General features: G+C 38.1%; 1 protein-coding gene across 1 annotated transcript in view; it reads right to left on the bottom strand.

The window, feature by feature from the left end:
- Positions 1–25,842, bottom strand: part of RSF1 (remodeling and spacing factor 1) — a 64,625-nt gene that overhangs the window by 16,744 nt on the left and 22,039 nt on the right. The window contains exons 2-11 of the mRNA XM_032678688.1: positions 24,126–24,217; positions 19,706–19,798; positions 18,846–19,051; positions 16,764–16,921; positions 11,225–12,942; positions 7,578–7,775; positions 6,272–6,376; positions 4,457–4,536; positions 2,515–2,569; positions 1,113–1,222 (exon numbers count right to left, since the gene is read on the bottom strand). Of these exons, the coding sequence (XP_032534579.1) occupies positions 1,113–1,222; positions 2,515–2,569; positions 4,457–4,536; positions 6,272–6,376; positions 7,578–7,775; positions 11,225–12,942; positions 16,764–16,921; positions 18,846–19,051; positions 19,706–19,798; positions 24,126–24,217 (2,815 nt within the window). The remainder of the gene's footprint in view (positions 1–1,112; positions 1,223–2,514; positions 2,570–4,456; positions 4,537–6,271; positions 6,377–7,577; positions 7,776–11,224; positions 12,943–16,763; positions 16,922–18,845; positions 19,052–19,705; positions 19,799–24,125; positions 24,218–25,842) is intronic.

The following is a 25,842-nucleotide window of genomic DNA, read 5'->3' as shown; positions in this document are numbered from 1 at the left end:
CATACCCTAGTGTTAAGGGGTTTTTTCTCTTGGTCAGATGCTGCCTGACCTGTCATTAACATAATAGCAAATCTATATAGTCTTGCCTGTAGCATAATGTTCCTTACAGGAATACTTAATTTCTCAAAGCAGCAATGGCATTTTCTTTAGTGTGACTTCTGCTGTTCGTGGAAAAAGGTACCAAAAATCAATCACTAAGCAAGGTCAGGCCAAGTTTTCTGGCCAGGCTGGAAGGCCTCTCCTCAGCAGCAAAACCAGACTAAGTTCAATGACGGTTATTGTTGGAAGGCTTATTGTTCCAATATTGTAATGTTCTCATTTTTGATGATAAAGGTCTGCATAAAGTACTGGAAAGTATTTTTTAAATCTTCCTAATGCATATGGGACAAAAAACCACAAGCTCTCAGGCACCCACATTCTTTTCTAATCCCAAAGGTATCCTACTTGCCTGGTGGACTGAAGAAGATACTGAGTGTTTAAAAGTATTATTTAGATATATAAAAATAATATTGGTAATACACTGGGAACAAAAGACATTAATAAGATCATGCTGAATTTTGGAAACCTTAGGTAACCTGTTCTACTTTCAGAATGCACAGAATTTAAATATCTTGCGTTTTCATTGACTAATTGCATTCTTATCAAAATTTCCCTACAGAGTTACAGACCATTTTTAGATGTACTGTCTCATCATTACATTTTAAGTTTCATGCTCCTTTCCATGTAAAGAATGTGCAAGGTGGGGAGGGGAAGAGAGCAAGGAATTGAAGGTCTTTAGACACAAACATAAGTCTCCCTTGCAAGAGAAAGAAGAGGTTTGATTCACCTGCTTTAATTCACTCCAGAAACTGCAGTAACGCCAAGACCTTCTCCAGTATTCCTGAACAAAGTACCATACACATTTTTATTTTTTTTATGCATCATCCCTTCACTATACCACCTCATGCTATCACAACCACCAAGCATAACTAGTATTCAGAGGAAAAAACAAAGACACTTTAGTTGGACTTTTCTTTTAAATGTAAAAGTGCGTGTGAGAAGTGGTGGGGTGACTCAGAAAGAAAGCACCTGTATGACTTCTGCTGTACAAGCCATTTAAACAAGCTGCTGACCTGTAGCTTATGCACTTTCGGGTTCTGGTAGATCTCCTTTCAAGCAGTTTTGATTTGGGCTTTTTGGAATCTTTCTTCTTTTCTTCCTGACCTTCAGGTATTTCTGGCTCCTGTTCAGGTAAGACAGAAGTGTCAAAAAGACATATCTCCCCCCTCCCTTTGCACTCATTATGACTGAAGTCATGTGATTCAGATATTCATACCATCTAGAAAGCTCATATGCCCAACACAGCACATTTTGGCTTCTAATATAATAACTTGTTACAGCAGTTCAAGTGAACACTTGCACATCTCACCCTTACTGGCTACGTAACTTCCCAAACACAGAGTTTAAAGGTTCAGCCTACTGTATCACTGTGCTCACACTGCAATGTCCTGCCTCAGGTGACACTCCCAGGACTAGTAAATGTGTCAGCTGAGCAAACTGTGGCCAGCATCTCTATGTACTGAGCACAGGGACACCTCTACATGGTGCACTTTCAATAAGGTTCCATGCAGGTTAGTTTTATTACACTGTTTCCAAGTTATTAATTTAAAAGAAAAGTAATCCACCTCTAGTCTTTATTTTTCAAATATTTTCTCCCAAGCATAGGCTCTTTGGCAAGTTTGTAAAATCTGTTATCATTTTTCTGTTATCCAGAGACAGGGAGAGAAAGTTGGCCTTGTTACAGTCAGGCAGAGTGGAAAGTCTACGTTTAAAACAAACTAAAGTTTCATTCTAAACTGCATACAACAGATTATATCATTCTGGATGAAGGTATTTGGCTAAGACTTCAAGAGAATGGCTTTAAAATGTATTTAAGAAGTGAGAAGAGGCTGTTCTCCATGTGAGTAAAAGCATTTTTCCTCTTCTGTCAAGGGAAACCATATAAAAGTATATGTTAATGAAACATTAAATGTTTATAGTTTTTAATCACATGCGACCTTAACATCCATTTGTTGAAGGCAAATGCTATGCTGCTAAGAGATACTACATATTCCCTCTGAATTATAAGCCAAAAGTGTTTGTTGCCATCCGTTCCAAAGGAAAGCTATGACAATTATCTCAGAGCTAGATAACTATGCAGCAAACACCAGAGTTAAATAACTGAATCCCACCTTTATAAAGTACTGAATATTGGAGCACTCAATTCAAAACCCAGTTGTAATGGGTAGGAAGGCAATTCTGAGATTGCTTAGTGACAGAGTGTGTGGCATCAGTTGGCCCTAATAAACACCATAAAGCTCCCCTGGTTTCTCTGCTATATTCAGTCTAAAAGAGTCTAGAATTATTTCTGACCTGCATATAGATTGATTTTTCTTTCCAAGATGCTACTAGCACTTCTGACCCACCACTGAGAAACTTTTTCCCTGAGCAGTTTGGAAAATAAAACCATAATACAACATAGAGGCAGTAACTTACCTGAGGTGGAATGATGTTCTCGATACTGATACCCACATACACCAATCGCTCTTTTCTTTAGGAGAGAAAAAAAGTGAAAATAAGCTTACAGAAAGACTGAATATATCTAAAATAATGCTGTAGTTAGCACTGTTTGAAGCTCTTACTATCACTAGGCAGAAATATCTCAAGAGGATGTTCCAAGTGAAAACAGTTGTTTTAGCTGGGATTATGTGCTAATTCTCATATGATTACATTTTCCTGCATGTATAATGTAAGAGATTTCCAAAGAGTTCTGACAATCAACAGTATTTGAAGACTGTGGGCACCGCAGAAATGATTGAACTTGGGGTGTAAAAAGCAAGTAAAAAACAACTGAAAAATATTAACATTACGAAGATTATGCTGTTAGATCCATAACTACCACCAATCTTGGAGGTGCTGAAAGATAAAACAGGAATTCAAATCACACCTGGAAAATTTATGTAAAGACAGGATGTGATCCAAAATGGATAAGTGCCAGATCTTAGATCTGAGCAGGAACAACCAACTGGTTCAAAGAATCTATTAAGTAGACAGATCCATAATGACAGAGTTGGATTTCTTCTCTTTGCCAAAAAGACACCACATACTGTGAGTTTTCAGAAACACTGCATTCAAGTATTTTTGTGCCCCAAGCAACCAATTTGTTTTAACTTATACACTGAGCTGTTATAAAGACTGTAATTTCCTCTAACATTATGATTCTTCAGCCTTTTTACCTTATTATTTGCTAAAATACACCATCATTAAGTCAGAAGGCTTCAATATTCAACTATTGTATCAAAGTGTCTATTATAACCCAAGCTCATTTCTCTTTTTAAGAAACTTTATAGAAAACTTTAAAAAATAGAACCTCAATTTTATGATATACAACATAACGCCTCATTTAGTATGAGGATCAAATTGCAAAATGGTTGTAAGACATCTGTTTCAGACACTGAAAACTGCTATGATATCAACTGTATGCTCTCCTGTTAGATCATTGTGTTTTTATGCAACACTGGTGATTTCAAGAAAGCAGGACAAACCGGAAAAAGCTTGCATTCCATGTAATTTTTGCCAGCAGAATGTTTACCAAAGTAGGATCAAAAATATTGTTCACTACTAATGAGCATTCCCACCACAAAGCAAAGCAGCAGACACAGTTCCTGTGTGTCCTGTACTACTGCACAGATGGAGGCTGTGTGTAAGCTGAGCTCACTCATAAAAATAGCTAATAGTTTCATTCCCAAAGCTACAAATTCAGCAGAATTGGCAAGCCATGGATAATTTTACCACAGTGTGATCCAACACAGTCTGAGCAGAAGTAGCGACATTAGAAACAGTTGGTACCTGATCTGTCACTATCCTTGTTGCTGCCGCAACAGCAATAACAGATTTGAGGGAAGCTGAAAGTAGACACGGACTGTACTTTGCTCTTCCCAGCACTGACTCACTACATCCCACGTAATATTACAGTACCTGCCACAAATATAAGCCTGCTCAATTACTTTCTATAAAAGGGTGTCACCTTCTGCTAAAATTTGCCTTTTAAGATAAAATTCATGCAAAATTCTAATTAATAATGCATACAGATGTTATTAAATTCTGTGAAATACTCAATATATGTCCTAAAAGGTATAAATTATGCAGACTGTGTTTTATGTTCCTCCTTTTCAGGTCTGAAAATTGCAGATAGGATGTTCCAAATATTAAGGTTGTTGTTCCTAAATGCATTAAATCAGTGTGCATTTAGCCTTTGGTATTGGCAGGGGTGGACACAAAATTTCATTCAAAGCTGCAACTTCGCTGACTCGCTGTACTACACCAATTACATAATCTTGTAAATTTGGCAAAGTTTAACAGAATCTAAAGCACAAGACTCAAACCCTACATTAACGTGGATGGCCTTTGGAGAAAAGTCAGTACCAGACAACAGTACCTGCGTTCCGCACGTTCCTTCTTTTTTAAGACAACATCCAGATCTTGTAATTGTTCTTCTAATTTCTCGCAGAGTAATTTCTAAAGGAAGCAAACACAGTGTTAGTTTCTTTCATAACAAACTATTTTGACATTGAAATAATGTTCAGACACTTCATTCACTATGTATTTGTCTGGAAGAAGTCTGAGTGCCTCGCTACGCTGGAGGCTCCTCTTCAGTGAACAAGGCTTTACAATACAGAGTGTCTTCCTAAAACACATGTGCTTCACCATCAAGGCCAGGTTGGATGGGGCTTGGAGCAACTGAGTCTAATGGAAGGTGTACCTACCCATGGCAGTGAGGTTGGAAGTAGATGATCTTTAAGGTCCCTTCCAAACTGAACCATTCCATGATTTTAGGAACGGGAATAGAGATGCTTCCTCCCAGTAACTGGTATTTAATGCAGGAAGCGGTGTGCATAAACATCATATTAATGATGTTTAGAATAAACATCATATTAATGATGTTTATAATAAACATTCCTAAAGTAGCACGTTTTTGTTGGTATTTACAACTTGGTCTCAAAGAAATTTGAGGATTGCACAGACATCGACTGTATGCACACACAAAGCTGAGTGCATACACAGAGTGAATTCTGTTTGTCCCTTATCTTAATCTTTGGAGAACACATGAGGTTGTGGACATCGCAGCATAAAGCAGGATCATTTTTTTACCAAATGTTCCATATCTTAGAACACTACTTAATACTCAAGAAGGCATATGTAAGAATTACTTGTAATGGATAAACTGTGCCTTATTACATGTTAATGCCCTCATTAATACTATTTCCAAGCATGATCTTCTCACTTTTACAAATCTGTCATTTTTCATATTAAAGAGTACCTAACAGCAACAGAGCAAGGAGATGCTCTAACTACAACTGTAGAGAAAGCATTCTTACATATTCAAGATCATCAGTACTTAAAAATACTCCTCAAAAGACATAACTAAAAATCAATGACAAATACAGTCATGTCATGCCCAATGTCACTAGCTTATTTTAGGGTAACAGCCTTTTGGCAAAGAATTTCTCTAAAAGCAAGGAAGGGGGTTGGGATCAGGCAGATTATTCTGAAAATGTGCATGAGTGGTTTCCCATTACTTTAACAAGAACAGTGTCACACACACTCTGCTTATCCTCCCATGTGCCATGCCTGCAAACCTTGCTACTTTAGATGTACATTAAACCAAACTGGACACATGCCCAGATATTTTTTTTTGGCAGAAGCACCTTCCAACCTTGAAAAGTGTTCATACTTATCTATTACCTGACAAGAACAACCCTGGCTTTCCCAGCAGAAGCAAACCATACGGAGACTCATTTGAAATAGCAGCTTTCTGTAACCAGCTTCTGAGCATGTCTCTGAAAAAGGAACAGTACTTAAGAAACAGCTGCTTGCTCTGGCCACTGATCCATCCCTCACTGTCTACTGCTTCCGCCTCCAGGATGAAAACGTTTCTTTTGGGAAAAATTAAGACATTCTATCTATACTAGTCCTGAGATGATTTAACCAGAGATGGGAGATAATCGGTGTGGCTGAAGATTCCCATCTACAAGTCAGCAACACTAAGTAGCAGAAAAGAGAAAACCAGGTCACAAAACTCAGTTTTACTAATGGACAGGAGGGTAGATCAGCAGTCCTACCACTCATCCCAGTCTATCTGTTAACAGGAAAAAAAGAGATCATAGAAAGAACTTGTTAAGAGTCCGAGCAAATCTCCCCAACCACAAGCGAAGCTGTAAAGGAGAAGAGTGAAGTCACATAGGAACCTTACATGCTGGCAAGGTGGGCAGAACCACTCTCCATCAGGGATTATCATCAACGGAGGGCGAAGGCAGGCTGTGTGGTATCCACTGTCACAAGAGTCACACAACAAAATCTGTGGAAATACATCGTAAGTATCTTTTGGCATTCACAACAAGTAACAAGCTCCAGAACTATTTCCCCAGCCAACACAGAAGTGCTTTATACTTTGGACTGTGCCAAAACAAAAAAAAACCCCTGTAGTGCATTTCCAGGGCCAAGAGCGATTTTTATGGGGAAGTTTATGTATCATGATTTTTCATTTTAACACCAGATTTCCTCTTACTATGCCTTCTCAGTACTTAATACTACTGGACTACACAGACTGTGTGCCCTTAGTGTAGAATCTGGTAACACTTTCCAGATCCTAGACTAAGTGGAAAACTCCATCTGAACAAGATGGGGTATGAACTGTTTTCCTTGTGCACTGATATCCTCATGCCGGAAACCTGGCCTTTTTCCTCAGTCAGGATGATTTTGTGACCCGGACAGTAGGGACAAAGCCTTACAGGCTCTTAGGGGCATCCAGAACTAGGCAACTATTAGAGTTCATACTTAGTTGGGTAAAATTTGAGATATCCCTTTCCATAAAACTGAGGAACAAAGTTGGCATAAGCTGTGTGTGTATTTACTGAAATATTTATCTCTAACATTCTAAAGGTCAAACTTTGCCTCAGCTATGTCAGGATATCTGTTGCACACCCTAGAGTGGGCTTACTTTGTGGATTCAAATCAGGACTGCACATGATGGTTTCCCAGATAAACAGGAATCCATAATATCTACCACAGATGAACAGGAACCATAACCATGAGAAATAGTAAAAGCTCACTGTGCTCTTTCTGTCTGGGATTTTGCTGTACTCAGTCCTCAGGGTGATGTGCAGCTACATCCAATGAGGATGACCATAGCTGTGGCCATGTCATGTGACACTGGAAAGCAGACATGACACTGTTGGGGTTCTTTTTAATGCTGTCTCCTCTGTATTTATTGCAATTGCAGGCACAACCTAAAGCCTCACCCAGATTAATTCTCAATGGGCTAAATTGTGTTACTACCTCATAAAAGGTGATATTTTTGTGGTGGAAAACAGAAAAAATAACTTCCTTCCCTCCTTATCAAAGGTAACTCACCCGCTTTTGTGAGTTTACCAGCTAAAACCTAGAAAGTACTCTCCTACGTACAGCCATCCCAAAGGCTGATGTGCCCTCAGACACCACCAAAGCCAATCCACCAAGTCTGACACAACAGCCCACAGAAGCTTTCTCCAAAAACTTACCAGCTCAGGGTGATTGGGAAGGCCACACTTCTTGCACGGCTCATCGTCATCAGCAGGTGCAACTTCTTCTTCCTCCTCTTCTTCCTCTTCCTCCTCCTCATCAGAGTTTTTTTCGCTCTCTGAGTCCTCACTTTCTTCATTACTTGAGTATTTCCACCTGCCACGTGTTCGTGTACCGGTCCACCGAACTTTGCTTTTCTGTAAGAGACACCATTTCAAAGAAAAAACAGGAAAGAAGCTCAGAAGAGTTTCTTCCCGGATCTTAAAAAATATTTGTCTCTAAAGTAAAGTGACTCATTTCAGTCAGAACAGCTGCAGTAAATTTACAGCAGAGCATTTCAATGAATAGATTTTCTTTCCAAGATCCTTAAAATGCAACAGGATAAAGGGAGAAAAAAATTGCATCTATGTACAGAAAGAAATTTTCAAGTGAGATTTAAAGAAGGAAGACAATTTTTTTTCACTCAGTTCATTTTTATCTATTTTGACAAGGTAAACTCGGTAGTGAACATGCTAAATTCCACATTTAAACTTTCTGACTTTTTGACGATAGCTTGCCTCTACTCAAAGAGGATCTTTTTTCTGTCCCGCTGTCCCCTCATACAGTTTAAGCCTTTTATATTATTTATTTCAGAAAACATGTTTGTTTCTGAAATAAAATCACTGCATCTTTTAAGCACGTAACTTATATCTAGGCCTTCTTTCACATTTATAGTTTTCAATTATTTTTCTTAAGTGAAAAGTGATTTAGTTGATACTTCTTTTTTGATAATCAAAGGAGCCTCTACCCCCTTTCTATCATATTTACTACCATATTTTGAATGAAAAACAGGTTCCAAATAAAATTCAGAAGCCTATTTTGAATTACTTAAAAATACTTTGTGCAACTAAGGTATTTTAGATTTAAAGCAACATGCCAAACACAAGAAACTTTTATTCCTGTTGACTGACTTGTTTCTTACAGCCATTGTTCTCTCACAATTCTTCCCTCCTCAAAGACGTTGAAAAAAGAAAATAACTTTTCCAGCTTTTTCAACTCAAAGCATTTTTTCAATTTTGACTTAACTACTCATAGATTTGAATGAGCTGAATAAACTAAAATGTACAAAATATTCTGTTTCTCTTACAGAATTAACTTGTACCACAGCAGTACTTGTCATATTGGTAAAATTTTGTTTCAGGTTCTTAACATTAATTTCCACCTCTTTAAGGGATTTTACTGTTCCATAAGCTTCAGTAGCAAAAGTATTTAAAATCTATTATAATGTTAGTTTAGGTTTTGGCTTCATCATACATCATCATCATTTCAAATCTGTTTTTTAGAGACCCTTCTTTAAAAAGAAAAGTAACCCAAGGACATAAAATAGGCTATTAAAGAATTTGATATTTTTTAATCTTGATCAAATAACAGCTTAACAGCTTCAAACTTCTTCCTCTATCATAATTACTTTAGAACTTCTGTAGAAAAGCAAGCATTTTCTGATCTCTTCATCTTTCAAAATAGAGATCAAGTTAAAACACCTGTAGCAACAGTACTTCAAAATTCTAACCACTTACAGGACTTGCAATCATTGTTACTTTTGTTTATTTTCTTTTTTAAATTAAAATATTTAAATGGAAAATTTTTTATGACAGATTTTTTTCAGTATAGATGCTACCATTCATTGAAAAATCAACTGTTTGTTCCATTTATGAAGGTTATTCAACATAGCAGTATGTGAAAGAAACTTGCTAAATGAGTGAATGGTTTGGTAAAACTACAAAATCAGTCAAAAATGTGCTGCAGTGAAAAAACTGACAGGATTTTACAAGTTCATATAAAAAGAGGGCACTTTAAAAATACAAACTCATTACTCCTTGTTTCCCTTTCGTACTCCATATCCAGAAAAAACAGAAAATAAATTAAAAGGTGTTTATAAATACACAGACTCAGAAGTACACTATACAAATGTATGTTTAACTTTCTGTGATATTGTCATGGTTTGAGATGGCCCCCTCGGGAGTCAGGGACTCAGAGGTGACTGGGTGCCAGGGTAGTGTTCCCTGGAGAACCAATCACCACTCATCTTGTTCGCTTCTGCTAAAAAATCATATATACAAAGCCACTGGAAGCTGTTGGCAGTATCTCTCTGTTGGTGTCTGCTGCGTGTAGGTGGAGAAGGCCAGGGGGTGGCTGGGCTCCTTCTTCCCCCTCCGGGGGAGAGAGGGGAACCCTGCGGCCCCCCAACTCTGCCTAGGTCAGAGTTAGAGACAGCATTGGAGTGAGTGTATATTTGTGAGGGACGTGACTCACAAACAACTGGTAAGTGAGGACAGAGAGGCAGGCCTTGCGGCCAGGCCCTCTTCTTCCCCCCCTTTGGAGCCAAGCTGCAGAAGCGGGCTGTTTTTCCCTCTCACTGTTTAAGTGAGAGTGGATGCAAGGCTTAGTATTGAAGCTGAGCCAAGAGATGGGCCGGAGGAGGCTCGATTGCCAGGGCGAAGAATCCCAGGCAAGAAATTGGAGATGGGCCAAGGGTTCGGGAGTTGCCCTGCTGAGGTTTTGACCGGGGGCAGCCGAAAACTGATTTGGAAGAATGAAGATTCCAATGCCAACTGTGATAAGCTACAGCAGCAGCAAACCGAGGTATGAGACTGAGAGAGAGAGAATGACACAGCAGAGACTGACATGGGACCGAGGAGAAAGGACTCAGAACTACCTTCTTGGACTTCATGAGGAGAAAAGACTGCAGCAAAGAGCTGAAGGTTGGTGAGGGAGTGTTCAGGGGACCCCAAACACTCGCACGAGAGAGAGAGACTGCGTTACATATCAGCCTTGAAAGGCTTCTCCTGGACTAAAGTTAAAGGGAGGGGCTTAAAAGGACTGATAGAAGTGTAATAATAAATATATAGTTGCCTTTAGTTTGTACAGTATTTATTTGTGTAAATAAATGTATATACTTCCCCCTTCCCCTATAGAAGCCTCTGGCCTAAAAGTTTTCTCTTCGGTGTTGGGATAAATTGTGGGAAGGGGTGGGAAAGCCTGGAAATTGGATTTTGGATTTTCTAATGTGGCTCAAACTGCCACAGATATATTTCCCTGATGTACTTTTAAAGATCTATGCTGCATAAACGAAAGTTAATCATGAAAAAAAATACCTCCACCCAAATTAAAATGGGTATTCCACATGAGAAAAGCTAAATTATATCAGGACCTCACCACGACAATAACTTTGGCTTCACCTAGAAACAGAAGTGATAATATTTTTATTCTTTACCATTTGTTGGTTCCTTTTTAGCTTATGATCATCCTGACCAACCAGACACCAACAAGTATCCATCTAGTAAATCCACAGGAGCTACAAGTCTCCATTCAGCCACTCAGCCAGACAGACTCATGTCTGATCATGTCAGTTTTTAGAATTCTCTCCAATTGATTTGGTCTACTTAGGTTGGTTTGTGACAGATTTTACAAACTGGTATGTCAACAGATATTAGCACTCTCTTACAGGGTGTTGCAAAATTGGTTGAGTCCACTAACTGAATTGCAAAGCTAGTTTCTTGCAAAAACTGACAAAAGGAACATATTCTTCAATATTCCTATGTAAGTGTATATCCTTATAGATAAGGCTGCCGGTATTCTCTATTCTCAGGTAATAAAACTGTATTACCTTGTTAACCTTAGAATTTGTCTCCTTCTCTTGTTTTTTTGCATCTTCTTTTCGTTCTGCTTTTTGTGCTGCTGTAGGTTTCTCCTCTTCCTCTTCAGTTCGCTTCTTCTCAGTCTTCTGATCCCGAGTCTCCGCAACTTTTGGAGTAGGTTTGGATATTCTTGGAGAGCGCCTTAATGTGCGGCCAATGCTGACCTCTTCTGGCGGTGTTTCTGTCTTTTTCTTCCGACTAGAGATCCTGATTGTTAATTTAATTCCTTCTTTCTGTCTTTCAGAAGTTATTTCCTTGTTCTCTGTTGCACAGCTTTCTTCTTCAGAAACTAGCTTATATTTAAATTTGCTTTTAGGTAGTGGAGATTCCTTTTTGCTCTCTGTGGAGTCCTCCAGATTAGATGCATGAGCATCATCTAATCCATCTGGCTCTGTTTTGGTAGTATTTGGCTCTTCCTCTTGTTTTTCAAGGCTGGATTTTTCTTCTGCTTTGCTCTCCTCAGGTAGAGCCGTTTTACTATCAGAGTCCTCCTTTTCCAAAACAGGTTTCTCCACAGTAACAGGAGAAGCAGATGCAGGAGGTACCTCAGCAGCTTTTGGAGAATCAGTTTTCTCCTCAGACTCACCTTTACTTTCCAAAGTGTCTTCATCAGCCAGTGCAAGCGTGGGCAGTTCTTCAGGAGCAGATGCACTTGGGGACGTCTCCAGCTTCTCTGAACATTCTTTGGGAGGCAGTGGGCTGTCCTCTTTGATATTGGTTGCTGGTTTCTCTTCAGTTGTTTTGGCACAGTCTTCAGAGTTCGAAGACTCTTCTGCTACTGTTTCAGTAGTTGTGCTGTCAAGGGACTCTTTTTCCACAGGACTAGATTCCTCCTTTGAAGGCACTTTCTGATTAGAAACCTCAGAGACCACAGCCCCAGTCTCTTTCAGCACACTTACTGAATTTTTCTCAATCTCACACGTTTTTATAGAGTTTAGGGAGTCTGATAGGTTTTCCCCACTTTTTCCATTTTTCTCTTTCAGTGAGCTGCTGTCTTCCTTTGCACCAGCAGAGTGTTCTGACTTATTGTTTTGAATGACGCTCGGGGTTATTTTTTCACAGCTAACCTCTCCATTTACTAGCACTTTCCCATCAGGACATAAAGCAGTAATTGTAGGGACTCTCTTAAAAGCTTCTTCTTCTGGTTTCCCTTCTTCCTTCAAGACATCCTTTGTTGGAGTAACACATTTACACAGGGGCCCCTTTATCGGACTGTCATAGTCATCCGTCAGCTTGATCTCTCGCTTTTTAAGTGGTATTTTTGCCTGCTGGTCATTTTTAAGTTTTTCACTTTCTTCCACAGATTTCTCCACAATTTCTTGGGGAGTTTTGACATTAACACAAAATTCTAGCCTCTCTGGCTCATGAACTGCTATTTTGTCTGAACAGCTTTTTACTTCTTTTAGGTCTTTGGGTTCTGTTTTGTTTTCCTTTACCTCTACTTTAACAGGCTTGACATTTTCTTTAAAGGAGTCACTTTCTTCTTTGACAGTTTGCTTTTCTTCGTTGTGTTCTGAAGGTTTCTCTAATTTTACTATTACTGGCAATTTTATAATTTCTTTTTCTTCCACTTTCTCAATTTTCAGCATATTTTCATCTTCTTTGACCACAGGAGGAGGAAGGCTTTCTGATTCCACTGACTGTTCCTCCACCTGCTCTTTTTCTTCTTTGATTTTTAACTGATTTTCTGTTGACAGAGAAAAACAGCTATGAAACAACCAGGGGACCCCCAGGATTACAAAGAACATCATCAAAACAAAAGCATATCTAAAAAAAACAACAGCCCTAAGTCTCACACAAAGGAATCCTCTCTTGTTTAATTACTTGAAATCTTGTTTGTCTAACATCATTAAATGAGTGGGATGACAATTTTTAGCTGTAGAATCACTGTTCAGTTTAATTATATACCAAGATAAACCCAAATTTCAGAAGCCAGCAGCAGAACTCTAGATTTATGCTTCTTTCAACAGACATCCCAGCCCCCCTCTTCAGTAGTACCACAATACTTCCAGAGGATAAATAAAACCTAAGCAGAGACCTGAAGTCTCACTTGAGTTTCTGGACTATTTCAGAAAACAGAACACAGTGTAGGATTCCGTAGCCTTCAAGTGAAATTCCTCAGAGAAGTCAGTCTCCTGTTTGTACGTGTTTTTATTTCAAGATATTCTTAACTATCGTACTTCAACAGTTCGGAGAAAAGACATTCAGCATTATGGCTTATGGCAAAATTCATCCAGGTTCTTGGGCAATGACTGCATCTCTTACATACAGACAATATTCTACACCCACTTCATCTACTCTTTTTAAAACAAGCAGTGAATAAAGCATATCCCAGAAAAACCTGCAGAGATTAAACAATCAGGTTATTCCACTTTGCTAACTCAGTTTTAGATTATTAGGGCCTGAAGTACAGTTTCAGCAGTCAGAATAAATCATAGAGCTATTCTGTAATTATATGCTTAAGCTTGTTATTTGTCATTACCACAGCCTCTTGATACCTAAGGTTTTTTTATCTGATTTGTGTCAGCCAGCGATAGAACTAATTAGAAAAAGCAAATATAGTATCACTATACATACCAGAGCAGCAGCTCCTACCACCTAAAAGATGCTTTTGTGAGTGTGCCATAACTGCAAACAAAAAGATTATTTTTTTTCCTTCTACCTTGCCCCTCTCAATCCAAGCTAGTGTAGTTTTTTTCCATGATGAGAGCTTTCCAAAGTAGTCAGAAATATACAGGGGATAGTACATGACAGTTAACAATCACATCAAAGAAAAAAAGCATTCTAGAAAAGAGCAGTGAGGAAGAATTCACAGATTTTATAATATTTTCAAATACAATGCATGTACCCATATAAATCTCAGCATTAGTACAGCAGTGAAAGATGCATCTATAAGGCACCAGAAACGGTAACGTTTTGAAGGCTCAAGACTGGTTTTTTCCCCTTCATAGAAGTGATCCCCACTCAGAGCCCTTGTAAAAAAAGAAAAAGCTGCCTCTGTAAAGATCTTTAACAGTGAAAATGAGATATTTTTGTCTGTGTCTGAATTCTTTCAGGTTCCCTACACTTTTGTCTAAACTTTGCCCAACCATTTCTTCCCTTCACCTACTGCTTCCTCCCAAACTTCATTAAGGATCACCAGAATCCCAAAACTTCACCATACTGAAAACCAGCAGATGTTCTATAGGTAAACTCCGTGAACTTCTCATAAAGCAGTTCATATATATACAAAATTACTCAGTCAAAGCACAAGTTTTCTTAATGCTATTTGAGTCAATCAATTAGGCCAGCAGAAAACATGTAAGCACTGGGTCAGTTTACCATATTTTTGTATGAACTAATTTAATGCTGCATGGAAAGTGGCCAAAGCAAACAAGTATATGTTGCAAACAGCAACATATTCTGATATGTTCTCACTGTACCTTAGAAGGGCTTTGAGTGCAATCCTTGGACTACAAGGAAGAAAAACTACAGCTTCTCAACTGAAAGACTTTAAGTAGTGCTCTGTGAATACGCTGACAGCACTTCAATCACTGCAAATGTAAATAATTTCATTATTCACTACATATATGAGACAGAGACCTGCTGGAGCAAGTCCAGAGGAGATCACAAAGATGCTCAGAGGGCTGGAGCACCTCTGCTATGGAGACAGGCTGAGAGAGCTGGACTTGTTCAGACTGCAGAAGAGAAGGCTCTGTGGAGACCTCAGAGACCCTTCCAGTACCTAAAGGGGCTACAAGAGAGCTGGAATTTTGACAAGTGCATGAAGTGACAGGACAAGGGGGAATGCTTTTACACTAAGAGAGGGTAGGTTTAGATTAGATATTAGGAAAAAGTTTTTTACAATTAGGTAGGTGAAACAATGGCAGAGGTTCCCCAGAGAGGTGGTGGTTGTCCCATCCCTGGAAACATTCAAGCTCAGCCTGGACAGGGTTCTGAGCAACTCTGATACAGTTTAAGACATCTCTGCTCATTGCAGGGAGGTTTGACTAAATGGCCTTTAAAGGTCCCTCCCATTCCAAACTATTCTGTGGTTCTGCAACTAGTGCTTAGGGATGATTTTGCACCAATACACAGCCTAATGCAAGCACTGAGCCAGGTGAGTGTGCCACAGGATTTGGGGAATTATCTACAAGGTGGACATTCACTGAAATGTTTTCAAATGACTGCTCCTGAATTCAAGGTAAAGTAAAATCGTATCTGAAGAAGAGATGTCAATTAGATGATTTGGTTTGACTGAGACAAAGGCAAAATTAATACATGGAATTAATTCTGCAGTGTCAGCAACCATGCAGGTTGTGCTGGCACTTACATGCGAAATTAGATATCAGCAATGTCTAAGACTGAGAGACAATTCTGCTGGTGATTGTCACAATTTACTGCCATTTCTACAATCTTCTTTTAATGCTTTCACAACAACTCCAAATTTATCTAAATGTTTCATTTATTTTTTCTGTTCTACACTGTTTGTTGCACAAAGAATGCGAATAAAATGCCAGGTCTTTCTCTTTGGTATTCAGAATCAAGACAGGCCCCAACTAATTCCATATATCCAATTAAATCATACACATTTGAAAAAAACACCTACAAACACACTATAATACTTAAATCTTGTTTCTGATTATGAAAATATTTTCCTGTATTTTAACAAAATAATAATACGAGGTACTAAAACTGGGGTAAAATTACTTGGGATAATAAGCTTTTAGCTCTTTTTCATGACCTGAAAAAAGATCAGATTCTTATAACATAAAATACTTCAAGCTAACTGATACTTAGTAAAACCAATGCACAAACCAGCAAGTCAGCAAGTTAGTAGATTATGTGCAATGACATGATAATAAGGAAAGAAAAAAGTTCTTTGCTTTGATCTTAGAGATCTTTTCCAACCTAAATGATTCTATGATTCTAAGAACAATACAGTGGAGATAGGTAAGGACAGCTTCACTTCTACAGTATTTTAGTATTTTTAATTGTTTTAACTTAATCTCATGTCTTCTTGAAAAATCATGCTGACTGTGAAATATTTGAGGAAATTACCTATATTTGTCTGATTCAAACTCAAAAGCAAGAATAAACACGACACCCAATACTATATTGATTTCAATCATGGCATTGCACGAGCAGATTTTTTTCTTTTTCAAATTTTAATGTTGCTAGAACAAGAAAAGTTTGGCAGCAGTTCAATGCCCCACAAAAACATACAATGATGAGTATTTACAATATTATACATAGGGTAGAGGAAAAATAAAAAAAAAATTACCTAGGAAACAATTTGTACACAGCTCTCTTCTTATAAATAAATTCTTGATCTTAAAAATGCACTAAAAAACTCAAAAAATATTTATAATTTCAAAGGATTCAAAATTTACTTGATTTACTTCGAACAGAAACATTTTTTCTCTTTTTTAAAAAGTCCTAATCTAACACAGTAACTTTTCATGAAGCTGAAAAGTCTAACATTGCCACATCACAACATTTAAAATTTGAGATAAGAAGGCAGAAAACCTTGTGTAGCTGCTTCTTCACCCTTCTTGGTATCTTCATCTTCTATGCTTGGACTTTCACGTGATGAGTTCTCCTGCTGAGAATTGTTATTTTTCAACAGGGCAGGATCAATTTGTGCTTTCAAGAGCTCAAGGGTCTCAGCAAGCTCGTTGCGGTTTCTAGAAGTGAAAAACATACAGTCTGATAAGCCACTTACTTACCCCAAAAGGATTAATGAAAAATAAACATTATCTCCTTAAATGAACATTACCCTGAAAACCTTATAGAGTTATATAATGAAAACACAAGCACAGTGAAATGCCTGTCCAACAAGAATGGTTGGAACTTTGCAGTCAGAAGCCTTCACATTTATCCATACCAAAATAAAATTATGTTTTTGGAAGGACCTTATCTACTTATCTATCTCAACTCAATTCCTGTTGGGTCTGGATCCAAGCTGCTACTATTATTCTTGTATTCATTATCCTCCTGCCAATCCTCACTGATTTTACTTTGCTATTTCTTTTTTCTCTCAACAGAGAAGTTATAGCTTTCTGCTCGTGTACCAAAGAAGCAACCACATCATTTAAGTGAAATTTTCGAAAGCAACTAGCAAAATAATTTAGATACTTTTTGCAAGTGTGCATCCTAAGTACACGTAGCAAGCACCACCAAGTTGTCTAGAAAACTCCAGTTATTGGAGTTATGACAGCAAGAAAATGTTGGTGCACATCTGTATAAATGTGAATCTCAGTTCACTGTAACTCCTTGTTTAAACTGCATATCTAACTGTTAAAAAAAACTTTTATGTATAAAGAATTTGAGCCATGATTGAACAGAGTCATTGTTTTCATAATGGACTAGAATAATAAGGCTCTCACATTTCTTTTTCAAAGCCAATGTTCAGCAATTTGTTGTCTCCAGATTTACAGAAAGAAAGGAGGCTTGCAACAACCCTGAGATGTGGAATCTCACGTTTTAAAACCATTTCAGATTTCTCAGTGCATTACTGTGGCTTTCTGCTGTGAGTGTGGAGTAGAACTCTGATTTCTTCCACTTTTGGCAATGATCTTTGGAGTCTATAGTGCACAAAAGAGATAAACACCGCTCAGCTCTTGATCTGTTTGTTTACATACATTTACTTTATTCACGCACAGCAGCTGTCTAGATGCAACCAGAAGTAATGCTAGTAATGTTTAAACCACTGGTTTAAACATTAAGTTTAAACTAAAGTTATGGCAGTAAATAACCTGCAGATGGTTTGAGTTGGAATGGACTTTCAAAAACCATCTAGTTCCAACTCCCCTGCCGTGGACAGGGACATCTTCCACTCGTCCAGGTTGCTCAAAGCCCCATCTAACCTGGCCTTGAACACTTCCTGGGGTCGGGTAGCCACAAGTTCTCTGGGCAGCCTGTGTCAGTGTCTCACCACCCTCACAGTAAAGGATTTCTTCCTAATATCAAGTCTAAACCTGCCCTCTGGCAATTTGAAGCCATTCCCCCCCTTGTCTTACCAGTACACAACTCTGTAAAAAGTTCTTCTCTACCTTTCTTGAACCCCTTTGTGTTCTGGAAGGGGTTCTGAGGTCTCCCTGGATCCTTCTCTTCTCCAGGCCAGACAACCCCAACTGTCTCAGCCTGTCTTCATAGGAGAGGTTCCAGTTCTCTGACCATCTCCTTGATCTACTCTAGATTCCCTCCAACAGCAGCAATTGCAATATAACTCCCTCAAAACCAAATCTGTCCACTTGCTACTTTCTGAATAATACTGAAGAAGCAAGAGTATTCTGTTTTCTAAGACATTTAGCTGGCCAGCAAGCAATATGGAGTCATCATTCTTAAGTGTCTTCTCTTGGTACCCTTCTTATATATTCATTGTAGCTCAATTAAGCAGGAAAAAAATTATATGATACTGTTACCAACAAATCAGCAAGTTATTTCTCTATATGATTTTTCCCTAGAACATAGATGTGAAGGCAGAAAATCCCACTGTCAGGAGTTCTACTCTGTGAGAAACAAAGAGTTACTGAAATACATTTCTGAGTCCCAGTCACAAATAGTTAAAAATCCTACCAAAAAAAGGAAAAAAAAAAAAAGGAATACCTAACAATGCACTTCCATGTGGATCCATCCTGGTCATCCTGTTCTTCTATGTACATCCTGACATTATGCTCTTGATCCAGCTGATACCAGTACATCAGACCATCCTTGTCCCGACCAATGGGCTGCAGACGCATGGCATCAGCATCCTCCTCGTTAATGATATTCTTAAACTTGAGATTGTCATCAAACTGACATTCACAGAGATACTGAAAAAGTGAGAAAGTAGAAAGACTGTTAAAATATCGAAAATATAAAGAGAAAGAAGAAAATTAGCTCACTTCCTTTCAGTGTAATTTGGAACTTCTTTTTAGGCCTCTCCCTGTTGGATCTGTGTATCAGCTGTAGCTATCAGTTTTTTCCAGACCATGTTGTTTTTAAATGAGAGACAAGGTTTGTTTTGTTTTTTTCTGGCCAGCTTAGAAAGCTTATTCTACATTTTATTACATAGTACAAGCTCTCATTCTACACTAAAAGTCATACATAACTTGGAACCAACCCTGACAGTTTTCTCAAGACTTGAAAAGATTAAGTCCCATCTTTGCCTTTGGAATTCAGCGAGATAACATACATTTTTAGAAGTGTATACTGCAAAGACAAATAGCTGTTGAAAAAACAGTCAGCACAAAACTACTGTCATACAAAGTGTGAAAAATACGCAAACAAAGTGTTATATGCTGTTCGGGCCTATCCCACAATAACAAATATGATGACTGTTCCAAAATCAGCTCTCTATTTAATATATGCACTTATGGTTCCATCAAGCTGAATTTGCAAGACATTTAAGTGAGTGAGGAAGCTAAATCTCCAAGATACTCGAGTGAGAAAAAAGTAATTTAGAATCTTAGCTGACGAATGTGTACCTTCAGAATTCCCAGTTTGCATTCAACACTCATTTCTAGGTATCCTTTTTTTTCCATCTCCCAAGCCCAAGTGCTGTTGAATTCTTGGCATATCTGTCACAAACAAAATAAGCAGATTTCCAGGGTTAGGAGATAAAAGCAACTTTAAAATTTTTTATTAATAGTACTTTACTGTGGTAATTCATTATACATAATCTCCTTGGGATTGCAGTCACAGAAAGCCTCATACAAAAAATAAAACTGAGGTACGTTAGAAAGCACTGGTGCACCTCCATGGAAGAGCAGATCATCAAGGCCCTGATGACCACCACATAATCCAAACATCCTAAATTAGATAGCACATCTCTGGATTGGGAAGGCATTCTTGTCTTTGCTGTGCAAAATATCTCACATTTTGCTATTTCTGTCTGTTTAGAATATAAATTCTCTGAAATAGACAGCATTTCTTATTACATCTCCTTACAGCACTTAGCACATAAGCTGCCGGGGTCTCTTGGGGCCCCCTAACTCCTTCAACTGTACTGCAGATAACAAATGCAACTGCTACTCACTCCACGTGGTGGAATTATTATTCTTCAGAAAATACCTTGGGCTTTAAACTGTTTGATAGATATTTTAAAATATTTTAAGTATAGCCAATTTCAATTTACTTAAAGCAAATAAATTCAACCACACCAATATGGGGGAAAAAAACTAACACAAAAAGAAGTGGCCATAGAGGATAAATAGATGGAATCAGCATGAGCTCCAATAATAAAGGTGAAGAAGGAATTCCCTCTCCTCCTAAATAACTCAGACAAGCTTAAGACAGCTCTCATGATCAGAGACAAGCTACTCATCAGCTGAGGACACATGGCAGGATCTCCAGTCGGTGAGGCTATTCCAGTGGAAATATCCATGAGGAGGTGAAGGCTGATCACAGCTACACTACCAGCTGAGATTATTTTGAAGTGTCACTGCTGAATCACGACTGTCCAAATCAACACATGAGGTGTTGCTACCCTTCAGTCTGCAAGGATGGACTCAATCAAAACAGCATAGTCTCCTAATCACCAAATTATTATTAAAAACAAGATATAGTCACCAAGCTACTTAGAAACCCGTCAATCACATCTGAAAGCAGCTTTCTCTGGAAACAGCAGCAAAAATAACCCTACATTTTACCCACCAGAAGCACAGATCAGCAGATCTACCTGGACTCCAACCAAGAATAGGGGCTGCTACCCCTCCACTATCACCTGGGCCACTTACTGACCCTCCACAATCCCTAGTACTAACACCAGTTCTTAAGTGGCCCAAGGGTAAGACTGCAGTTGGATCACCTCAGCCATCACAAATCATACTGTGACTTTAAACTACAATCTACAGAGAACACCAAAGAGCACTCTGGTCACAAGGGATCCTGCTGAAGAGCAGATTTTTCTTGCTCTGAGGTTAAGGAATACTACACAGGGACTTCTCTGATGCAAAACCAAAGCTCACAGCAGGAGACAAACGCTGCCCACTCACAGAATAAGGTTACTCTACTTTCTCTCTCGTATTCAACCACATAATGTGAAGAACACTGGGAAACTATACATCAAACCCCTTGCTCAGGGCATATGCTAGTTGCCGTTCATTACTTACTCATTAAGTATGAAAGCAATAATGAGAAGCTTCATGTGCTGTGGAAGTGTGTGACTGTCAAAGCAAGAGCTACGAGACATCACAGCTGAGGAAGTATCTGTTCAAACTGAAATGACTGCATTTTGACAATTAAAACCCAGATAATTGTGCTTTCTCCTGACAAGTACTGTCACAACCCTGAACTACACATCTCATTGATTTAGGCTCTGCTGAAATCTTGTCTTTGCTTTCACTGAGGGTATGTTTCACACTGATCAAAAACCTGCTGCTTGCAGGAGCAGCTGGCTTCTGCAGGCTTAAGGGTGGTCAGCACCTTCCCACCCTGCAAGAGATGCTGGAACAGCTCACTCTCTCAAATATTTCCAAAGAAGCTACGATGGCACCCGACACTTACTATTGGCATGTTCAAAATGGTCACTTTAAACAACAAAAACAGGAAGGTGAAAGACATAGCAGAGGAGCCTGTTTGGGTGGGACTACAGATGCCTGAATTCTAATAATTGGAAAAGACAAGTGTATCCAGAACATGCTGATTTCGGATTGAAGGTTCCAAATGGACCAGTCCAGAGAAATCTTATCTGTATAAAAATGCAAAATATGTTTGACAATAGTCAAATAGAACATTTTGTCAGGAGACAATTCAATGTGACTTAACTACTTGTTTCTCAAAGAACAGCTAAGACAGACAGTTCCTTGTAGTTTTTGGAATGTTTAGGACAAGCCATTTCTTTATGCTGGTCATACATGACCACATACATTCCCTATACAGAGGAGAAAAGTCAGATTCCTGGAGCCCTACAGCCATTTTCTGCCAGAAAAAGACTAGTGAGCATGCTGGTGACTTGGGTTGTTCACCACCAGAAGAGGGAAGGGAAAGAACTCTCAACTACCATGTTCACTTCCTATCCCAAAATATATTCATCTGTCAAAATACCAGCCATATCTTAGAGACAATTTTTATCATACTCTTTATAAGCACAACAGTCAAATGAAATACATTTTATAAATAGTTGGTATATAAACAAAACATAGTAATACATACATATTCTTAATATTTGTGCATGTAAGTCCTCCACAAAATGTTTCTGCCTAAGTAAGAACATGGTCACACTAGAAAATGTCAAACTCTGTTTTAGCAAAGAAACACATTAGTAGTTTCCAACAAAGAGAAAACAGGTCAACTTTGCCTCTTAGAGTGTATCAATAATATGTGGAACAATACTGCTGGTATCAGGGAAGAATGCTCTCAGTGGTCTCACATCTTTTCAGTTTTTCCTGGCTTTTGTGACATTTCCCAATGCTCTTACTTGTTTTTCTAAATTAATTATACTCCTTTGAAATCAGGACAATATTAGCATACCTTTCTAATTAGTTATAGTCAAATTCCTTTGTTCTTCAAGGTTACTTTGAACCACTGTCCAGAATAAACTTCAAGTTAGCTCTGGAGACTGTTAAATGAAATCGAATTTATTAACACTTACTCAGTCTTAACAGGGGTGTAAGGGAAGGTTTCCTTACTGCTTCCCCATCCTTTCAATGCCTGTTGAAGATTTTCCAAACTACTCCCTCATAAACTTGTTTTATCCCTCTGCTTTCTCCTTACAACACAACCGATAAGTGGCTTCAATGGGGTACATAAGTTCTCGACTCAGAGTTGGGTTTTCTCAGCTTGCTGCAATGGTTTTTGGGTTTATTAGGGAATTTAACATAATTCAGTAACCACAGTACTTGGTAATACAGAAAGTATACAGAAGTTACATAAATTATTACATAATTATTTTTTAAAAATATCATCAATACTTTACAACTGGGTAAGGGATTAGAGTTAATTTAAGGTTCTTCACCAGGTTATTCCCCAACATATTCCCAGTCCTAAAAACTTTGTCATCTTAAGGCTACACAAACCTCAAGACAAATCCCTGTCTCTGTAAAGCTTATACATAGCACTTGAGGAGGCAAACTGCAACTGGATTTGCCAAATGCCATTATTTGTATGGTTGCTATTACCATGATGCTGTATTTCTAAGCAAGATGTGATTGTGGCTGTACAGACAATAAAAAGATTGCAATTCTGTGGATGGAAAGACACATGGAACATATCCAGAGGGGAAATGGTAACCTATTAATTTTGACTATCCATATATTTTTATATTCTGAAGAAGTGTAAATTATTTAAACTGAAAACTATTTGCATGTGAAGTGTCAACAATGGCACAGTAGCAATTAAAATACCAAGAGAGAATTATGTAAAACAACAGGATGCTCTGTTTTTACTGATGCATAACTACATTTTCATCTTAGCTGTGCCATTCTGAGCATGCAGATATAAATCACTGCAATACCTTCTTTTATTATTAACACGTGCTAAAAGACCTCTATATGGTTAGTTCCTGTATGAATACCAACCAAATCACATTAAATTATATCCACGATTGATATACAAATGAATTGTTACTGTGTAAATCTCTCTGCTCGATTTAGCCCACTTATAAGCTACTAAATCTTCTTTATTTAGTGTCTTAATGCTCAAAAAAGTATTTTTCCTACCAAGTATGAAGGTGGATACTCTTTTACATGCAGAAGATAATGCCTATTTTCTGATATTTTTTTACACAAGCCTAGGTAGACTGAAAGTTAAGCTGGGATCTGATGCAACTACAGTCTGGGCACGCACATCAGTGTTGGCCACAGCACAGCCCAAGGCTCACTATAATTCATACCAGGGATTGCTCACACAACTACTCATCATAACCATATTCCAGCATTGCAGGATAATACAATGTGCATATTGTACCTTGATCAAATATTTTTCCCATCTGTCTGCTGTGACAGACTTCCCAATCTTTCTCATCAGTTTCAAGTGAAGCTCCACCAATTCTTTTGGAACTGCAGTATTAAAAGAGAAAAAGAAAAAAAAACAAACAAGTTGTTAAGTCTGGTGCAAACATTCTTCAATGCCAAATACTGGTAACACTGAAACACTGTGACAAATTCAGAAATTTTAATAAAACACAGGAACTTCAAGCCTGCTGAAGAGCAGCTCGGCAACTGAGAGATGGAAGAAAGTTAATTTAATTGCATGAGTCTTTTTGTTTATATTTACATTTAGGATAATCATTGCCCTTCCTTCAATTCAAGGAAACAGACCTCAGTGATAAATACGTAAAAATTTTGGCAGTGTTAAAACCACAACTGGATAGGAAGTACTTCAGTCAAACACCTACAAAAATACTACCTACAAAAATACTACCACTTGCAGCACACCTGCAGCTACCTCCAGAGAACCCAAAGCCATATTCCGCACTATTTCTGGAATATCACTGAATCCAAACTATTTTTGGCAGGATACAAGGTATGGGAGAAACGTTCCAGAAACTCCATCCTCATAGATGTAGCTTTGTTATGTACTTACTGTCTTTTGTACTGGAGGGACAGAGGAGGACTCTAGATATGGGGCTTGAGGAATGGAGGTCAGAACTGCTGCTGAACACAGCTGCACCACCACTGTCACAGAATCAAAGTTTTCCAACCAAATTTATACATCTCTCAGTGTACGCTCCTCAGAAACAACTTCAACAGCTCATCTTAGCTCACATCTGTGATTTATAAATCAATGTGGCACCACCAAGTGGCAAATTTGCAGAACGCTAATTTTATAAGCTAGTGAGTAGCAAAACTTTAAAAAAAAAAATGTAACTGATGATTATTAATCCAACTCTACATGACGTTAACTTTCTCATTTCTAATTTTTTGAGAAAAACTTAAGAATTAACTTGTCAAGTATTTTTATTTCTCTACTCTTTGCGTACAATTTAATGTTCTAAATGCATTTTCATTACTCTATGCACACACACATTAAAACCTTTAAATCCAAGAACTTTTATTATTGTAATTTATGATTATGGTTTTTCAGCTGGTCCAATAGCATTATTTGACACAGGATAAACAGCTGGGACACCAAATGTGTTTGTTCAAAACTTGAACATCACTGAAACGTTCTTTCTTTTACTCACCTATACAACATTTGAATACCTGTATGTATCTTCTCAATACTGAGCTTGGCTTCACCTAACCTCTGTCTTTCAATTATATGCCTCTATTTTCAGATGAATACACTGAGTTGGTAAAATACTAGTCTGATGAAAATGCTTGTGTTGTTTCAGAAATAAATCATCACTGCTCTAGAAATTTTGTACACAAACTCCTTCAATGAATAAATACAGGAAGTATCAGCCTGGTTCCCCAAAAGAGACCTCTTTTCAATGTAGATAATTCATATGCAATTCTAAACTAGCCCTGTTTTTCTCTTTTATTCCATTTACATTTAATATTTCCACTGCAACTGCATATTGAAGACACCTAGCACATATTCTCCTTGCTTTTCCTGAAAACTGATGCTTTTCATAATTTTGAACAGAACAAGATCAAAGGACTTGTAAGTGTCAGTAAGTGTCAAGCACTTGGCACTAACAAAATTAAGGACAAAGTGCTTTATACACACAAACAATTCT

The sequence above is a fragment of the Chiroxiphia lanceolata genome, chromosome 2 (assembly GCF_009829145.1).
Source record: "Chiroxiphia lanceolata isolate bChiLan1 chromosome 2, bChiLan1.pri, whole genome shotgun sequence".
NCBI classification, from domain to species: domain Eukaryota; kingdom Metazoa; phylum Chordata; class Aves; order Passeriformes; family Pipridae; genus Chiroxiphia; species Chiroxiphia lanceolata.
Note: the sequence above shows the minus strand (reverse complement) of the source record. Positions and strands in the feature narration are given on the sequence as shown.